The sequence below is a fragment of the Taeniopygia guttata genome, chromosome 1 (assembly GCF_048771995.1).
Source record: "Taeniopygia guttata chromosome 1, bTaeGut7.mat, whole genome shotgun sequence".
In the NCBI taxonomy this organism is placed as follows: Eukaryota; Metazoa; Chordata; class Aves; order Passeriformes; family Estrildidae; genus Taeniopygia; species Taeniopygia guttata.
The window spans coordinates 110,061,163-110,080,024 of record NC_133024.1 but is presented as its reverse complement, the minus strand read 5'-3'; the positions used below and the strand labels follow the sequence as shown (position 1 = coordinate 110,080,024).

General features: G+C 42.9%; 1 protein-coding gene across 6 annotated transcripts in view; it reads left to right on the top strand.

Moving 5' to 3' along the window:
- Positions 1–18,862, top strand: part of AGPAT3 (1-acylglycerol-3-phosphate O-acyltransferase 3) — an 88,039-nt gene that overhangs the window by 51,985 nt on the left and 17,192 nt on the right. For all 6 annotated transcript variants that reach the window (XM_030283351.4, XM_072935436.1, XM_072935432.1 and 3 more), the window contains one exon: positions 17,319–17,545. In XM_030283351.4, coding sequence (XP_030139211.1) covers positions 17,368–17,545 — 178 coding nt within the window. In that variant the 5' untranslated portion in view covers positions 17,319–17,367. The remainder of the gene's footprint in view (positions 1–17,318; positions 17,546–18,862) is intronic.

The following is an 18,862-nucleotide window of genomic DNA, read 5'->3' as shown; positions in this document are numbered from 1 at the left end:
AAAACAGCATCAGGCATCACATTTTCTTCTTTGCTCAGTCATTGCTGTCTCAGAGAGTTTGTTTGGTTAAATTCTCTCCACCACATGAGCCCCTAAAAGAATTGTCCTTTTTCACCAATCAAGAAATCTCTTAGCCCATAAATAATGGATTTATCAGTCTGTGTAGGCTTGTCATCACTTAATATATAGGATAAACTCATAAGAATCCTCTGTACTTTTTTATGTGTGTTTTAATTCACCATTTCTAAGCTACAAAATATTTGGAACAAATGATTTTCATTTCTTTTTCCCCTGCTGCCAAATCTGCCTTCTTTTTCAGCTTCTGGCCACCAAAGGAAGCTGGAATACTAACATGTATTTAGTGTGATTAATTGGTGTACTTTGTATTAGAAGTGAAAGTAATTTGACACAGTGATTTTACCTCATTCCTAGAGCTGCCTTGTTGCTTGATTGAGGTGCCCAGATGCCTGAACTTGCCATGAATGCTTTGATTTTATTAATGCACCTTAAGAGCAAAATAATTCCGATCACAAAGTTTTGGCTGCTGTTGTATTTTGTGCTGCAATAGATTAATGTTTTTTGAGAAGGGACACCTGTGCTAGACTTCTAGTTTTAATGAACTATATAATTTCAGTGCCCCATGGGTTTTTTGGTCATTTTTTGTTGGGTTTTTTTGGTTTTTTGCTTATTGATTGTAACAGTGCTTTGCTCTCTCAGTTTCTGTTGTTTGAAGCAATAGTTTAGCACATGATGTCTATCTTCACTTGGATTTTATTAGCAATTCCCCCAGTGGTGTTTTTGGACTGACTGTATTATCTGGTATTTCAGCCATAATGACCTGGAGGTTCCTAATTTCTACATGATGAGGGGGGTGATATGCAGAGACAGTGAGGCCAGGTTGTTTACATGGGAAGCCATGGGAATGGTTTGGTGCTCTGGGGTGTGCAGTGTAAACACGAAACTGGTGAAATATGAGCACTGAGCCCTATTCCTGTCACATTAGTGCTGGGTTTGTGTTATCTATCATCTGTGGATAATCTAGCAGCCCGTGCTTGCAATATAACTGTTTGTGTAAAAGCCACTGTGTGCTCTGCTGCTTTATTTAGGCAGCTTAAAGTGAAGCACTGAGCTGATAGGTGTCCTACATTGACTGAGCAGTTGTCTCTGAGATAAGTGCCTGGAGATTAAAGCAGCCTGTGCCTTCCTAGCATGCCCGTAGCACCAAACCACGCACTTTGAGGAGCGAAGAGTATTCCTCTAAATCAGGAGTTTGCAGAGAAGTTGCAGCTCTGAGCAGCGTTCTCAATGTGGATTTCAGGGGGGTTGTTTCTGTGCTGTGGCTGCTGCTCGTGGAAAATATGGAAACCTCCACTATCTAAAAGTTCGCTACCCAAAGAATTTTGTGGCCATGCCCACGTGCCTAAACCATGAATTTTTCTGGGCTAACAGCATTGCTGTGTCTTTATATGTGGTGAGCTGAAGAGGCTGAGCTTGGCAGACTTTTCAGCCTGCTTTGCTGTGGAAATAAAACTTAGTGTTGTCCTGTCCAAATACATGTATCTGTCTCTCTCTTCAGTGCTATGTTTTGAGCTCATGGAGGAATTTCCAGACACACTTGGCTGGCTGGCAAGTGTCTATGAGAGTGTCTCCAAAATAACTGGAATACTACAAGTTTCATGGGAGTAGCCTGGGAGAGAATGGGGTTTGCTAAGAGCTTGTTATGACAAAGTTGGATGTTCTTTGCTCCCCATGTCTCTACATGGATGGAAGTATTGTCAACACTAAAATCCAAGTTCAGGCTTTTGGAACAACATGCTAAATTCCATTCTCTGGCAGGCAGCTCTCTAAGCTACTTAAGCTCTTCTCTGCTACCAGAGCAATTGTTATCCAGGAACTAAACAGAGATTCCTATATATGGGTCTGAGTTGGAGGTTAGATAGAACATGAGATATTAAAGGCTGGAAGAGCAGCTGTTGACACTGCACAGGCTACCTTTGCCTTTTGGACACAAACCAAGTTGACCTCAGGGACTTGGCTGATCCTGCTCCATGCAGTGGTTGCTGTGCTACAGACCTCTGGTCCAGAGAGGCAGCAGTTCCCTTTCCACCGAGGATGTGCAGCAGCACAGTTCCCCAGGCATTTGGTCCCCCATGGCTGATTTTCTTGCTCTTTGCAAACAAATGATGTCAGACTGATGTGAGAGAGATGTGATTTAGTACTGTGAAATCTGGAAGACACTGCCAGAGGCGCCCATCATTTCAATGCTGGCAAAGGGATTAAGAGGAGCAAAATAAATGTAAGTAATACTTAAACTTAAGTCTGTCTAAAGAAGGATGAATGTTTCAAATCACACTGTAGATTTAGTTGGTAGAGTTAAAAATGAATCTGTGGCTGAGTTTACCTGGTAGGGTGTGTCTGTATTGCAGCTGGGATGTGATTAGTTTTAAAGGAGAGGTGAAATGCTTGTAATAGTAGCCATGACAACCTAAAGCTCATTGCAGGCTGCAAAAAACACCTGGGAAGTGGAGTGAAAACTCAGGCAGTTTGTACTTAATTATTACTGCTCCATGTGCAATGCCTGCCTTCCTGTACAGCCAGCTGATGACATTTCAAGGAGAGAGGTCTCAGGATGGCTCCACATGGTCAAATGAGAGAGCTCAGCATCTTTTTTTCTATGGAGATTGTCATTGTGGGCTTGTCATTATAAAAAAAGCAAAGATAGAATATAGTTGGGTGGGTGTGATTTGAGTATGAGGCAGCTTTCAGCCAAGCTTATTTCAGAAATAGATTGGTTTGCTCAGGGCTTTGTCCAGTTGGGTTTTGAGAGTGCCCAAGGATGGTGTTTCCCCAGCCTCTTTGCACTCATCTGGCTGCAGTGATGAGCTCACTGTTCTCTGTTGTTAACACTGCTGGCAGTAATATAAATTGGTGTCATCTTTTAAATAAGAGAATCTTATTAGTCTGTGTCCAAAAGGGAATGATGAGTCACTTTTTCCAGAGGTGGCTGCTTGGGACAGGCCATTTGAAAATGGAAACATCTAAAGTTTGGTAGACTTTGAAACTGAAGTAAACCTGGGAGAAGCCTGTGGGTTTTCTTTTTTTGGTGGCCTTTTTTTGCCTGGAGAGACTCAAACCAATGCAGGTGTGCATGGTTTGGCCTCGTCTCTGTGGAGTGCTGATCTCTCATCCTGCAGTAGGAGTATGCCAGGGAAACATGCTATCAGCAGCTGGAGTCACTCCCTTTCTTCTGTTTGTCCTATAGTTTGAAATATATATTAATCTGTAATTGTTTGAAGATTCTTCCCCTCAGATCCCTATCATACATGTATTCTTTTTGCTTTTACACAGTCCAATAAATTTATAAAACCAAAAGGTGAAAGCAAAACTTTGATGTGTGTAGCAAAGATCATAAAGTGCTCATAGGAGCTGTCATCCAGGGAAGGATTGAGGAGATGAACTGTGTACATGGGAGCAGGTAGGATGACAAAAATTAGTACATTAACACAGAGGAGAGGGAGAAACTTTGCAGAGAAAACTGCAAATTAACTGGAATTATGGTATGAAATGTCAGGAAAAAAAATGTTGTGCTTAAGATATAATAGGCTTGTTCAAAACTTCTTTTGAAAAGAAAATAGAAAACATGACTGGGGACATGGCCTGTAATATCAGAAAAATTAATGGGTACTTGAGTTATTGTGAAATTACTGTAGAAATAAAACTTGGAAACCATGAAGATACTGTTTTGTATCTTGAGTTCAGAAATAGCATCAAATGCACTATACTAAATAGACCATCTTTCTACTTGGTGCACATATTGCCATGGTGAGGGGAAAATTAAAAACAAATCATCTGTTCTCGAGAGATCAATAATAGAAGCTACAATTCTGAAAATAGATGTTTACGTGGAGAAAGAGATGAAGCAAGGATATTTTAGGTTTACTACCCTCTTGATACGTCTGGGAAGTTTTTGGATTAGCTGGTGATTGCTCTACTTGTCCAGTGGGAGCAGGTCTGGTGGAAGGAAGCTGATGAGCACCAGGCTGATATGTGTGGGGATGGATGCAGCTTCCTTCTGTGCTCAGTGGACTGGGAAACAAACAGCCCAGTTCAGAGGGGGTTTTCTGGCAATTAGTGAGCTCATCTTGTCTGACTGAACCCAAGTGTTATAGTGGTTATGGTTATTAATATAATACCATGTCTCTGTGCCATGATAGTAGTTAGCATCAGATTGATGGTGTCAGGACACCAGATTGTCGTTTTACTCTGTGGATTCAGCAAGTAGGGGAAAAATAAAGTCAGGAGGATTTCTTCTAAGGTATAAATAACTCCTGTAGTTGCATGTAGTGAGGGGAGGGAAATAACACGCTAAATATTCTGGTATGGAGGTGGAGAGTGATGGATGGAAGATTTGTTCATGTTGTGGATTCAGGAGGGAGCATGGTCTGTGCTCCTCCTCAGTTTCTCAGCTCTTAAGTGTTCATTTATCTTCCCCTTTCTCTTCACCTGAGCAATTGTGATTGAGGTTTGGGCCTCTTGCTCCACAGGGGTGTGAGGAAACTGCTGTTTTGCAGGAGGTTTGGCTGTGCCTGTGCACTCCTTAGGTTTAATTTGCTGTTGATATTGGTAGTGGCAGCCCCACAGGTCAGGTTTTCTGTTCAGCAGTTGTGAAATTGTTCCTCCATCCAGGGGAGTGACACTTGGAGCTGTGCACTCTGGTCTTTGGGGGAAACCATACACTTATCTGGAAACAGGCAACACTTTCCAAAACCTGCCATTCTGTATAATATTTAACTTCTTTAAAGTCTTGGCTTTGTGGTGTTTATTGGGGCAAGCTGGGAAAATAATGCAGTATTATTTACTGCGTCTAATTAATATATTATGTTCCCGTTCATCTGGTTGCTCCATAGCTCTGCTCTGGCCACTTGCTGTCAGTGAAACTGTCTTCAACAAGGGCGGAGAAATGGAAATTTTTTGCAACCTGGGAATTGTGCAAAGCAGAGCAGGTGACTCAGGAAAGGGTACTTCAGCAAATCTACTGTCAAATTGAAAATCCCTGCATAGGAATAAAGAAATGCTGAAGTTAGAAATGCTAAAGCTTCTCTCTGAAATAGCTGTATTTCAGCCTGGTTTGTTTGGTTTGAGTTTGTCTTTTTTAACAAAGAAAACTTTCTTTAAAATCTGATTAAACTTCAGAATTTAGGACCTAATGAGAGGTTTAATTACCAGATACAAGGCAGATGTTAATCTCAATTTAGAAGTTAGGAGTCAAGGGGGTGACATATTATCTAAGCATGTTACTCTTGAACTATTTCTTAGTATTTTCCCCACAGTGTTCAGTTAATACTTTAAAAGTGTCACTATCAGAGTCTAGACATAAATCTGACTAAATCCTGTTTTATGGTGTCAGTTGTAATTGTGATAGCTTCAGGTTTTTGTATTCATAAAAATATTTTTTCATCCATGCAGTCAAACTATCTGTCTTAATAACTTCAGAAAGAATAAAAGGCTTTGGAAAGATGTTGAATTACTGTGAAAATCCACTCTGGATAGTATTCTTCTCACTAAAGAGCAGCCACAGTCAGAATGTAAGGGAGAAAACAAACCCTAAGTGCCAGCGAAAGTCTGGCTGCTTTAAAATTCAGAGACCTCATTTTCTCCCACCTGCTTTTTATTCAGAGATTGCAAGAGACTTTTTTTTTTTATCCAACTCCCAGTTGGGTTTTCAACTTTGAATGAACAAGTTGAAATGAAGAAAATACTCACTACACCTGCTAGCTCTATCTAAACCAGAAGTAATTAAGGCAAAAAGTCTTCCTTTGCAAGAAAAATGGAAAATGCTTACGTTGAAGGGGAAAATGTCAGTATCAGCATCTTCTCCATGGGAAAGGCTGAAAATAATAGAGCTGCTAGATGCAGAATGTGATTTCCTGGTGGTTAAATCTTGATATGATTTCCTGTCAGGGGGTGCAAAAGTCCTGAGTTCTTCAAAATAAAAAAAGTACCCATTTTTCATCTAGATGAGAAGAACTTGCAGAGGTAACTTAAAACTCCAACTACTTCTGTGAAATAACATGTTTGTAAGTTTTGGTCTCAGTCCTCTTCTATCATTTTAAGCAGATAGACTTTGTTTTGCTTTTTTTAGTGTCTGGTGTGTTGTGTTGTTTTGTTTTTTAATCAAACTAAAATCCTGGGTTGTATTTTTGACTCACAATAATTATTGCTGGTTTTGCCCACCCTCATGTCATCTGGAGGGGGAGGTTGTAGCTCCTCCTGGCATGTCACAGCCATGGGAGTTGTGTCAGCACCCAGCCTGGAAATGGTTTCACAATATTCAAGGTATTTGTGCAGAAATAACTGTGACCTGCATGGGGAACAAAAATGGAGAAACCAAATATGTGTCACATTTTTAGGATTTGAGAAGTTAAGCTCAGGGTAGGAGTCTGTTCCAGTTGAGAACTTGGAAGAATTGCTTCCTTTTGTCTGTCCTTTTTGCAAAAGTATGTCTAAAATGTTCATCTTAACTTTCTTACTACTCTGTACTGGTTGATCTATGAATTGACTTAACAGGAAAAATTCGACTGGTAGCAATCACTTTTGTGGGGAGGGACTTGATGCTCTTGCCACATTAGTGCTTCTGTCCAAATGCAAATTTTATCACAGATTTCTGGGATTGCTGATACAGCGTAGCACTTACAGAGGTGTTCAGACTGCAGCAGGATGGAATAAATGACGAGCTGATTTGAGAAGAGCATTGATTATGGCCAGCAATACTTGTGGCATTACTTTTCAATCATGAGATCCATGCTCTGATTGCAATGCTGATTTTCTACAGATCATTTCTTGCCAAATACCAGCATAACTGCTGGGTTCAAATGAAGTTCCTTCAGGCCTACAATACCTGTCATGGAAATTGCTGGACCTCAGCATGCTTTTTTATCTGCGTGTATATTGATATATGAGCAAAGAGATTTTCAAATCCAGGGATTTCTGCCCTAATAGTGGGACCTGCCTTTGGCTGAGGGGCATTTTTTGGTGTGTCAGTACTGTGTTACCTACTGAATCTATGAGATCTCCAGAGTACCCACACTGTGAGCACTAAACATGTCTGAAATTGGTCATCCCCTCCATCCTACTTTTTCCAGGGAGAAACTTTGCTTCCTTCTCCATAAACCTCACAGCCACAGCAGTGTGGTGCTGAACACAAACTGGTCAGGCATGGCTTGGCTGCAGAGAGCAACACAAGCAAGTGGACAAGAAACAGGTCCCTCTGGGGGTGTATTTTACATCTGCAACATCCTAAAGCTGTGTGTTGTCACTAAGGAAAGGATTTCCCCTGCCGTGGGTATAACTTTGGGAGCAGAAAGCATGCAAAACTCTGTGGGTTATTGGGGATTTGTTGGCTTATTTTTCATGATGAGCATTCAAAACTGTGTAAATGTCTTGTGGTGCTGCTGGTGGCAATTTTGTTCACTGCAAGTGCAGCATTAAAAGACGTGTGGGCTGTACAGGGAGCTCCAGCTGGCTCCTGGCTCCCCCAGGTATCCTTCCCTTTGTGTAGAGGGTTAAAGGGGTGCACTGTTTGCCAAAGGTGCTCTGCTTGCTCCTCCAGCCAGGATTTTCAGCTGGAATACTGTGTGCAGTTCTTGTGCCTGCAGCACAAGGAGGATATGGAGCTGTCAGGCTGAGTTCAGAGGAGCCGCAAAGTTCATAGGAGGACTGGAGCACCTCCCCTGTGGAGACAGGATGAGAGGTTTGGGGCTGTTCAGCCTAGAGAAGAGAAGGTTGTGTGGACACTTCAGAGCAGCTTCCAGGATCTGAAGAGGCCTGCATGAAGCCAGAGAGGAGCTGGAGTGACAGAACATGGAGAATGACTTCAAACTGCAATAGAGTAGGGTTAGATTAGATGTTAGGAAGAAATTTTTCCCTGTGTGGGTGGTGAGGTCCTGGTACAGGTTGCCCAGAGAAGCTGTGGCTGCCTCATCCTAGGAGATGTCCAATGCCAGGTTGGACAGGGCTTGAAGCAACCTGGGGTAGTGGAAGGTGTCCCTGCCCATGGCAGGGGTGGAATGAGATGAGCTTCAAAGTCCCTTCCAACCCAAACCATCCTGTGATTCTGTGATGTCCTGCCTTATTCATCCCTGGTGAGTGAACCTGTCTGAGGAAAGAAAGGGAGTGTTCAACAGCAGGAGCATCCCAGTGCTGCCATAATCTGAGTTTTACCTCAGGCAGGACACCCTGCCATTGCACTCGGGGTGAGATTCCAGGGAGCAGTTACCAGGGCTGAAAATATTTGCCTGTCCTTTAAAGAAGTGCAGTGGACCTGCTGAAGTGTGCTGAGCTCTCCAAGAGCTTCTCCCAGCCTGCTTTTGCTCTCAAAGCAAGCTGGAAACGTGACAGATTTTCAGAACTTGGGGCTGGCACACAAACTGAACACCAGGTGGGCAGGCAGTGCCTGCAGCACTCTGCAGTGATGGGATGGGCTCACGTCCACTGTGGCACAGGGCAGGGCTCTTGCTCAGGCCTGGGAAGCTGTTGGTGTGTGTAAAAGAAAGAGGAGAGTATGGCACAAGGGAAGGAATAGGGAATTGAGGAGCTAGCAAGGATTATCACCCTGCTTCTCCCTTGAGGGAGTTTTATCCAGAGTGGCCAAGTGGGGAGAGTAGCTGCCACCAGGCAAACAAGGCCAGGGAGAAGTTGAAAAGTTCCCAAGAGGAGGAACAAGGCTGGCAGAAGGTGTTTGACAACCATTCCTGAGTGAGTCACACTAAGCTGTCTGTCTGGAGCCAGCAGGAATTTGCAAAGCTGAGTAATTGTTCCTATTTATTTCTTAAAATATACAGAATATGACAGTGTTCTAGCTCGTGCATTTAGGTGTAAATGTCTTGCAGTGGGCTGGTATTTTCCCCTGGTTTTAATCCTTTTTTCTTTGAAATTGTAGTCATGCTTACCTTCTGCTGTTCCATCCTGCTATGTCTTGCTGTGCTGGTGGGAGCATGGATCCCCCTTGCTTTGGCTCATGTCTCTGTGCCTTCCACTAAAAATGAAATCAGGAGTAATCTGTGTCTACGTGATTCTGGTTTTCAAAGTCAGGCTAAGTATGTGGTTGTATGGTTTGTAGAACAATGCAAGTTACAGGCTGTTTACTTTTCCTCCTGATAGGAAGCAGGTAAAAGAAAACTTGAGCTCAAATGCTTGCAGTTGGGTAAACCCTGGTGATCAGTGATATTCAAGTTTGGGACAAGGTTTGTTAAGGCTGAGTTCTACAAGAGCTCTCACAAGTATCTGTAAATATGCATATACCCACAAGACCCATCTGAACCTGTGAGAAATGAGGCAAACTTGCCAAATTCGCAATTATTATCTAACCTACATTTAATAGCCATTAAGGTTTTGTAATTATAGTTCTAAGAAAAATTAATTTTGCATTGCTCATAGTGAAACCAAAGTGTGAGCCTGCAGACTGAGGGATGACAAATGTGTGTATCCAGGGGAGAAGCAGCACACAAACACCTACCAGCAGTTGTAAGTGACATACTCTAACAGAAGTTATTGTAAGTTTATCAAACATAAGGGGGTGATTGTCTTCCTGAAGTAAAAACAAGTTGGGTGCACAACCAAGTGTTGAAGTTGTGTGGTGCCTTCCCTGGAAAGCTCAATGCAGAGCCCTGTGATGTCTTGTGAGTATGGGAGGCTTTGTGGGAAAGGTGAACTCAGCCTGCTTTGGTGAGACTCAGCTGTGACATCAAAGTTGTCTGAGCTGGTTTTACCCAGGGAACTCGTGACAGAATCTCTCTCGTTTCCCTGTTGTGAATGGAAAATCCCTATGAAAATACCATTATTTTCTTTGTCAATAAAGAGGTGCTCACAGTGATAGAAATTCTGCAAGGAGTTTTGCTTCCTTGTGGGGGTTGCCATGCAGCCAGCAGATTTCTAAGCAAGTCAGGGTTCATTTTGGTTATTCAATTCATTTGTTCAAATAGAAGCAATGTTAACTGAAGGGTATATGCTGAGAAGAAATTAAATTTGTGCACACTTGCTCTCTTTTTTGTGCCAAGTGTGATACAAGGAAATGGTTGAAATTAAATTTGGAAAACAGCCATTTTAATATTGCAGGTGTTTTCAGCTGTAATATTGTAGCAACAAGTTAGAGAATATAATTTCATCCCTAGTGGTGGCATTAGCACAGTGCTTTTTGCAGCTGTTGGGGGGGCTCAGTCATGTCAGTAACATTGCATTTAGGGCAGGGAAGAGGGAAATCTGCCCCTCAGGTGCAGTGATCTGTAGTATTGAGAGCTGTTTTTTTTCACTTCTGGTTGCACTGAGTTGTTTGAATACTTTTTTTTTATTCCTTTGTTATTATATTCTGTGGTCTTCTCACTACAAAATGCGAGTTAAACAACTGGTTACCTTATTATTTTTTCTTAGAGCAACCGGTATCTTGAGATAAGAAGGAAATGTAGAAACTTCTCATTAAGTCTAATTCTATATGCCTGTGAAATGATCATGAATGTCAGAGACATAATCACAGGGTTTTTTTCTCTTTCTTTTTTTTTTTAACCTCAAAGTATTGGTGTCTCATTAGGATGATGAGTCAAACCAAAGGCTTTTTATTTGATGGAAGTACTCTTATCAAAAATCTCTACAGATACTGAGCCAAACTGATTGACATGAGTGGAAGTTTCTGTGGCTTGAATGCCTTCAGATCAAGCCCAAAGTATGGAATATATTTCAGACAGATAGTGGTGATAATCTTCCACTCTTGACTTTTTCTGGGAATTGGCTGTGGTGCTGTTTCAAGGCCGAGATGGACAACATTTCAAGGAATGAGCTTTCATCTGATTTCATCATGGTCCCAGTTTTTCTTTTTGAAATCTTATTCCTAGTTCTTACAACTCAAAAACAAACTTTAATCTCTGTGACCTCAGTTGAGCTTAAGGTTCTTTTTCATACCCTTCAATTTAAAAAATTCATGGCAAGCAGGATTTTTAATGAACTCTGAATCAGCCTTGCATCTGACTGAGGCAAGTTCAGGGAAATTAGACCTATATTGTGTGAGAAACTAAGCTAATCTTTCTGTCATGCTTAGGTTTAAAAGGCTGGGTCTGTAGTAGACATTTTGTAATGCTGTGTGGGATGCAATTGAGTAGCTGCCTATTTTTACAGCTTTTCTGGAGAATCCCTGGTATAGACTGTTCAAACTAGTACCAAAACTGTTGTTACACCTTATTTACTTATTTGTTTATTCTCTCTGACTCACTGCAGTTGATCTAAGCTCTGTTTTCCAGCCTACTTAGACACCTGTGGTTGCCAGTGCTGGTTCTAAAATAAACGAGGCCTGAGTAGTGGAGATTGCTTTTAGTGGTGTTGTGGCAGAGTGGGCAGGAGTCTTGGGATGCTTTTTTAAAGTCTGGGGCAAAGGCCTGGCTAAATACTCTCTCCACTGGTTTTGTGTGGCTTCTGCATCATGGGGGTCAGGCTCCCAAATTCCCCATCCCAGAAGGAGATGTGGTACAGTGCAGGAAGTGGGAGCCTGTTGTCTTCCTGAATATTTTTCCTGAATATTGTTTGCTATGAATATATCATTTTGCTTTTAAAAGCTGGATGCCCACTGCACTTTTGTCTTTCAGCTAGGAGAGTATTGTGTATTCTGCAAGGAATAAGTATTTCTTAGCAGTAACTTAGTTACTTCTAAGCATTGGTCATAAGATAATCAACATATTTTGCTGTGGAATGTCCCAGAAACGTCCAGGAAAATATCCTGCTACCCCAATGTGGTAATGTGGCATTTCTGAAGGATTCTAAAATAACCAGATTGAGATCTGTACTTTATTTATCTGACAAAGAAATATAGGCAGGGCCATTGGAAGCTGTCCCTCATATCTCTGCCCTGACTCTTGGGGAGCTGCTGATTATTCTTGGGTTTTCTGATCTCAGGAGAGGTGAGGGAACAGACACTTAGACTGGTGATTTTCATGCTTTTGAAAGAGAAGTAGCCTGAGTTTGGTCATCAGAAAGGCTGGGCAGGTAGAAAGCATACTCAGAAAAAGCCATTTTTTTGAGCTCCTGGTTTCTGCTGCTTTTATCTGTCCCCATAGTCATGAAGCAGCTCATGCAACAGGTAGATCTCACTTTGAATAAAAAACAGATTTTATTTTCCTTGTGTGTTTTTGATGAGCAGTGTTTGTAGAATTCTGAAAAATCATCAGGAAAATACTGATGGGCAACCAACTGCCTTTTTTGTACTGCTTTTGACTTGCAACATCATTAACCCTTCCTCACAGGCAGGGTTTGCCAAGTTTGTACAAACATCAAGGAGGCTTAGAAAGCTTCACTTGAAAAATACAGGATTTTAAAATATGGTGATAAAAGGTGAAATTCAGTGGTCTAAAAGTTTCACTCATTTCTCAAATAGCACAAGTAGGTAAAATACCAGATTTCAGGGCAGAGGCAAGATATTCAGGGCAAAAGATATCTGTAATTGGTTTCATGGGTGGAGGTAAATATGGCACAGCAAAGATGGTAAAAGCATGTTCAGAAAAACTGAAGGCAAAGGTCTGGATGTGTAAATACTGCCTGCCACAATTTTTGTTGTTGTCCAGCACATTAATTCTCACTGAGTGTAATATTAGGATCAGTGGACCCGTTTCTAATTTCATGCTCATATTCATGCAAACATCATGAACTTCAGAGGGACTGCACGCACGTGACAGCAAGAAATTAATTAAAATCTGGAGTTCAAAGTGAATATACTGTCCTACAGAATGATTAGTGGCTTAATGTTTAATTTTTAGTTCATAAAATAGCTATGTGTCATGAAATGCTGTAATGTGCATGCTGTGTGTTTGATTTCTTAATGAATGCAGTCACACTTCTCTGTCATTCTCCCTTCTAATGGCTTTGAACTTGATGGCAAATTCCAGTGACATTTGGCAGAGGTAGAAGTCTCCAGGGAGTTTAATCATTAGGACTACCATGAATGTAGAAAGCTGGGTAAAGGAGAAAGGTGATATTCTGACTTCTACTGAGAGGCACATTGTATCTTTTGGAAACCAGAGAATCCATGTGAACGTGGGGCTTCAAGACACGGCTCTGTCCTCGAGTCCAGGACAGAGCCACTGGCCAAGGCTGAGCCCATCAGGGATGGTGGTACCACCACTGGGGTAGTGTACTGAAGAGGGAAGGTGGGGAAGAGCTCCACAGCAGAAATTGTGGCCAGAGAGAGGAGTGTGAGTATGTGGGAGAAGCCCAGGAGGTTCCGAGGTCAGTGCAGAAGGAGAGGCAGGAGGTGCTTCTGGCACTGGAGTGGAGATTCCCCTGCAGACCCTGTTGAGGCTGTTGTGCCCCTGCAGCCCAGGAAGATCCATGGGGATGCAGAGATCCACCTGCTGGCCCTGGAGGAGCCCACACGAGAGCCTGAAGCAGGCTGTGACCCTGTGGGAAGCCCAGGCTGGAGCAGGTTTGCTGGCAGGACTTGTGACCCTGCAAGGGACCCACTCTGGAGCAGCCTGTTCCTGAAGGATTGCACCCCATGGAAAGGAACCAGGCTGGAGCAGCTGGTGAAGAACTCATATTGGAGAAGTTCATGGAGGACTGTCTCCTGTGGGAGAGACTCCCCTCTGGAATAGGAGAAGTGTGTGAGAAGTTCTTGCTCTGAGGAAGAAGGAGCAGAGATGAATAATGGACTGACCTCAGCCCCATTCCCTGTCCCCATGCACTGCTGGGTGGGAGGAAATACAGAAAATCAGGAAGTTGAGCCCAACAAAAAAGGGAGGGGTTGAGAGAAAGTGTTTTAAGATCTGGTTTTATTTCTCATTACCACGATCTGCTGTGATTGGTAATAAATTGAGCTGATTTCCCCACAGCCCATGACAGTAATTGGCAAGTGATTTCTCCCGGTCCTTACCTTCACCCATAAGCTTTTTGTTGTGTTTTCCCTATCCAGGTGAGGAGAGGAGTGATAGAGTGGCCTTGGTGGGCACCAGTCCTCCAGCCAGGGTCAGCCCACCACACCAAGGCATTTGATTTGTCTCCTTGCCCTTTTCTTGAGAGGCACAGAAATAAGGGAGAGAACCCTGAGGGATGCAAAGCATTTAAAAATTTTTTCATCAGAGCAGATAGATCCAAGACCAGGCTGGACTGGGCTCTGAGCAAGCTGGTCTAGTGGGAGGTGTCCCTGTCCATGGTGTTGGAAGTTGGTGATATTTAATGCTTCTTCCAAGCCAAACCATTCTCTGATCCTGTGAAAACAGGGAGAATACTAGAATTCCCTACAGCTCTCAGTGTGGCTGTACAGGAGGAAATGAAGATTTTGTGGTGAAAGGTCAATGCTGGGAAGTTACAGTGTTTAAGGAAAGCAAGGGCAAAAATAAGATTTTACCAGCAGGTCTTTAAAAAGCAGATTATATGGATAGGTTAAAAAAAAAAAAAATAAAATAGTGCTGAGACTTGCTGTCTTAGACTGGGGCAGCTGTTTGCTTTCTAGATACTTCACTAAGCTGATCTCAATACATATGTCAAATGCAGAAGTGGTGCTTTTCCTCGTTTCAGCAAATACTGATTTCCCCATCCCCCCCTCAGCTGTGACCATGGGATACAACAGAACAGCTGCTGGCCACCTTTTGCCTGTTGTCCTGTCCCTAAATTGCCTGTCCGTCCTACATGGGCAGGGATGCAGAAAACTAAAGCATTCCTGGATTAAGGTTAACTTCTAATGATCTTAAAAGTCAAATAGGGTTAAGTGAGGGATTGTCAGAACAGAGACTGGCAGGTTCTGTATGCAGCAGCGGAACTGGAAGGATCAGACACCAGCAGCAGGACCAGAGGAAGTGGTCTCAAGCTGTGCCAGGAGGGCTCAGATTGGACATCAGGGGAAATTTCTTCATGGAAGGTGTTGTTAAGCATTGAAACTGCCTGGGGAAATGGTGGAGTTGCCATTCCTGGAGGTGTTCAAGAAGTGACTGGATGTGAGATTTAGGGCTGTGGTTTAGTTGATGAGGTAGTGGTTGGTCAAAGATGGGACTCAATGATCTTGGAGGGCTTTTCCAAAATTATTGATTCTGTGGTGCCCAACATGTGTGCCAGGATGCTGGTGCAAGAGTGATAAATCCTGTTTCCCATGTCCAACAAAGCTGGAGAAACCATCCTGGTGCAATGTAAGGAGGGACGTGTCCTTTGGGGTGTGTAAAACAGCAATGTCCTTAATGTAAGAGAAAAACATCAGCCTCAGACTGTGCTCAAAGCCAAGAGGCTGTGGAAGTGGAGCCAAACCATTTGATTTGAGGATAGATAATACCTGACATTCCTGTTTCTCCTTGGCCATTTGTGTGTGCTTTGTGCCCCTGTCTGAGAGGGGCCAGGCTGTGTGGAAAAAGGCTGTAAGTGCTGCTCTAATGACTGTCATAGAATCATGTTGGAAGAGCTTCCAGGATCCTCAAGTCTGGCCTTTGGAATAGTTTGACACTGGACACAGTTATCAGCAAAGCTGCTTTCAAGTGGCTCTGGAGAGGGCAAGCAAGAACTCAAGAAATAGCTTGTGGGGGTGGAGGGAATTGTTCTTTTCTTGTTTGTTTGAGCTGGCTTTTGAGATACACCAGATGAAGAGAATGACTCTTGCAAGTGAAGAACTTGGTGTTTAATGTTTGGCAGTATTTATTTGAGCGTGCCAGTGGAAAAGACAAGCAAGCCCAGTGCAAGGGAGTCACTGGATGCCACAGCTGCCTCCTACAAAGCAATGTGTGAACACTGGTGGTGTTTTGGCTGTGTCAGACTGCAGCCTTTTGGGGAGGGAAGAAGAAGGAGGGCTCCACTTGTTCCTTTTCAAACAGAAGTCTCTGCTTCCTAACAGCTGTTCTTAAAGTAATTTATTAGTGGAAGAAGTGTTTCTTTCATCCTTACAGGAAAACACTGGGAGAATTTAGATTATTTATCATGAACTCCAATGCTATTCCTTCTGCTTTGCTGTGCTTTCTGTGGTAGGCACAATACTGGCTGTGTTCAACCAGGCTTTTTTTTTTTTTTTTTTTTGCCTTTCTTATGTGCTTCTGAAGTGAGTAGGTTATTAATGATGCAAATGGATGTTAATTGTGCAAAAACTAGACACTCTGTGCCTTGAAAGGCTGTACCTGACTGGCAGATGAGAGGATAGAAAACATTTTATTTCACAATAAAATTGCTGTAGAGTTTTATAAATAGCAGCGCACCATAAGCAGGTGGTGAGTGAAAATGATTTGATTCCTCACAGCTGGCAGGGACTTTTTCAGACAGCAGGTCCACATCACCTTGGGATGCCTGATTTGTCAAAAATATTTGTTACCATCTATTGCTTGGTCAGGTCATTTGCTGCACTTGTAAAAGCTGAGCATGAAAACCACCAGCAAGCTGTGGCTGGGGCAGAAAAGCAGGGTCAAACTTTTATTTTTCGGTGAGCAGGGCTTCCAGTACCCAACAGGTCAAACAGGCCAGTGCTGTATAATGTGGGGCTTGCAATAAACTGAGTTTGGTGGCTTGGTAAATACAGTTTGCTGGGTTAACTTTGTGCTGGCAGGATTTGTGGTGGATCAGGCGTGTCTCAGCTCCTGTGGCATTCTGCTGGTTCAGGTGTTGCCATTCTTTCTGCACCCGGTATAAATATGGCACATGCTCAAAGTGCTAATTTGGTGGAATCAAGATTCTACACCAATGCCCATTCCAGATCTAGTTTGTACTGCTACATAGCTTAAGGCTTTTTTATCATTTTACATTTTCTCCCCCACACTAACTGGTATATTTGATCACAGAACTGTGGCTTGACAAGGTGAGAAGTTATTAAACCTGCTCCAGCATGGGTTTTGAATGTGGGAATACCTGATTTCCATTTCCATGCCTTAGTGTTGGCCAGACTGATGCTGTGTGTGAGCAGCCCTGCTCTTTGCAGCGTGAGCCTCCGTTGCAGTTCAGGAGAGCATCCCTAAAGATACAGCCCCTGTTTGCTCACTGTGAGTGTTGGGCTCTGTGCTCCTCGCAGCATTAACTCTCAATTATGTGGTGTTTGTTTGAAGAGAGGTGTGAGATTAGTCTCTTCAGCAAACAATAATCTTCCTGGTGGGCTGTAAATTGTAAATAATGATTCCTTCCTATTTTGGGCGGGGGTTTGCAGCATCACCAGTTTGTGTGAAGACCTGCATGAGGCAGGCTTGGAGAGCACGTTGAGTGTTTATTGGTTTGGGTTCTTCTTGATGAATGAGGCTGGGCTATTTCAGGGCTTTTGCTTTGTCCTTCCTCAGAGCCTGTAAATCCACTCCATTTGACTCTTCTGTTGGTTTGGGTTTTTTCTCTTTCAGGACAGTTATTCTGAGTGACGGCCCTTGCAAACGCTTCTGAGTGGTTATCATGGGCTTCATTGCCTTCCTGAAGACCCAGTTCATAGTTCACCTCCTCATTGGGTTTGTCTTCGTTGTCAGTGGACTGATCATTAACTTCATTCAGCTATGCACGCTGGTCCTCTGGCCCATCAACAAGCAGCTTTATCGCCGAGTGAACTGTCGCCTTGCCTATTCCCTGTGGAGCCGTGAGTATGCTGGGCTGGGCTGGGGAAAAAAAGAAAAAAGCTTATCTTGTTTTTGCCTTTGTTAACCAAAGGAAATATATATATGCACATGGATCTGTTTGCACACAGAGACAAGAGAAATGGTAAGTTAGACGTAGATTCTTTCAGAGCAGGTCAAAACAGCCTTTGGTTTTTGTGAGGATTTTTTTTTTTTTCTGGAATACTGGGAAATCATACAAAAGTCAAGGGTCTGATGTGTGTTGTCATTCTGTCGTTCAAAAAAGTGGGAAGTAAAGCTTCTCTGCACATCCAGCTTATCCAATAGGACTGATAGGAGTTGTTACTTGTGTCTCAATGCCATCTTCATCCAGTATCAGCACCTGTGCTAAGGGACAGTTGTGAGACTGGCTCAGGTACTGAGCATGTGAGCAGTATTGATCATGTAGGAGCGCAGGTTTATTGTGTGGGCTGCAGAGGGAGAGGTCTATCTTAAAGTATCTCCTGTAGATGTTTCTGCAGCTGAACTGTGTGACAAACTTCAGAATCCACTTCCACCCTTCAGTGCCCATCTCTGAGGCCAGGGTCTCCTTGTGAGCATTTTTTCAGTGGTTTTTCTTCTGCCCATGGGTCAGCTCTGCACTGGGTGCAGCTTCCTTGTTCTCCTCTGTCAGACCTTTGCAAACCTTCCTCCCCATGGATGCTGCCTTCTTCTCCTCATAGAGCTGGCTTTCTGAAAATGTTTAGAGTGTTTAGAAGCTCCTTAGCCCAAATGTCACCTCCTGCTTCAGCAGTGAATCATCTAATTGGTTTCCATTCCCCATCCCTTCCCAGTATGCATGGCCACTTACCTTAGTGCTCAGCTCAGCATCCAACTCCCACTTTGGGTAAATGAGTCACCAGAATGAACACTGAAATTACAGCTCAGCAGTCCACTGACAGGCATCCACATTTCGTAAATCATCACTGTGAAGTATCACCAACAAAAACTCTCTGAGGTGTCTGGTTCTGTCTCTTTTTAAGTTGGTGTCCCTGCCTTTACTTGTGCTTTTTGTCCTGCCTACTGAGAAGCACAGGAGAGAGGAAATGAAATAGACTAGCAGGCAAATTGTCAGAGAAAAAAAGGTATTGTAGTAGAAGAGCTTAGTAGAAACTTCAAGATGAGTTTGGTTGGATGAGAGTGGGGATATATAGGAGTTTTTATTTTTAATTTACTTGTAAGAATTTCTTTGTGCTTTTAATAATGTAGAATCTGATCTCATGCTGAAAACTATTGCTGCATTAATAGTTAGGCTTTTCTGAGGATATGAGCTGCTTGCTCCTGTAAGGCTTTAGGCTCAG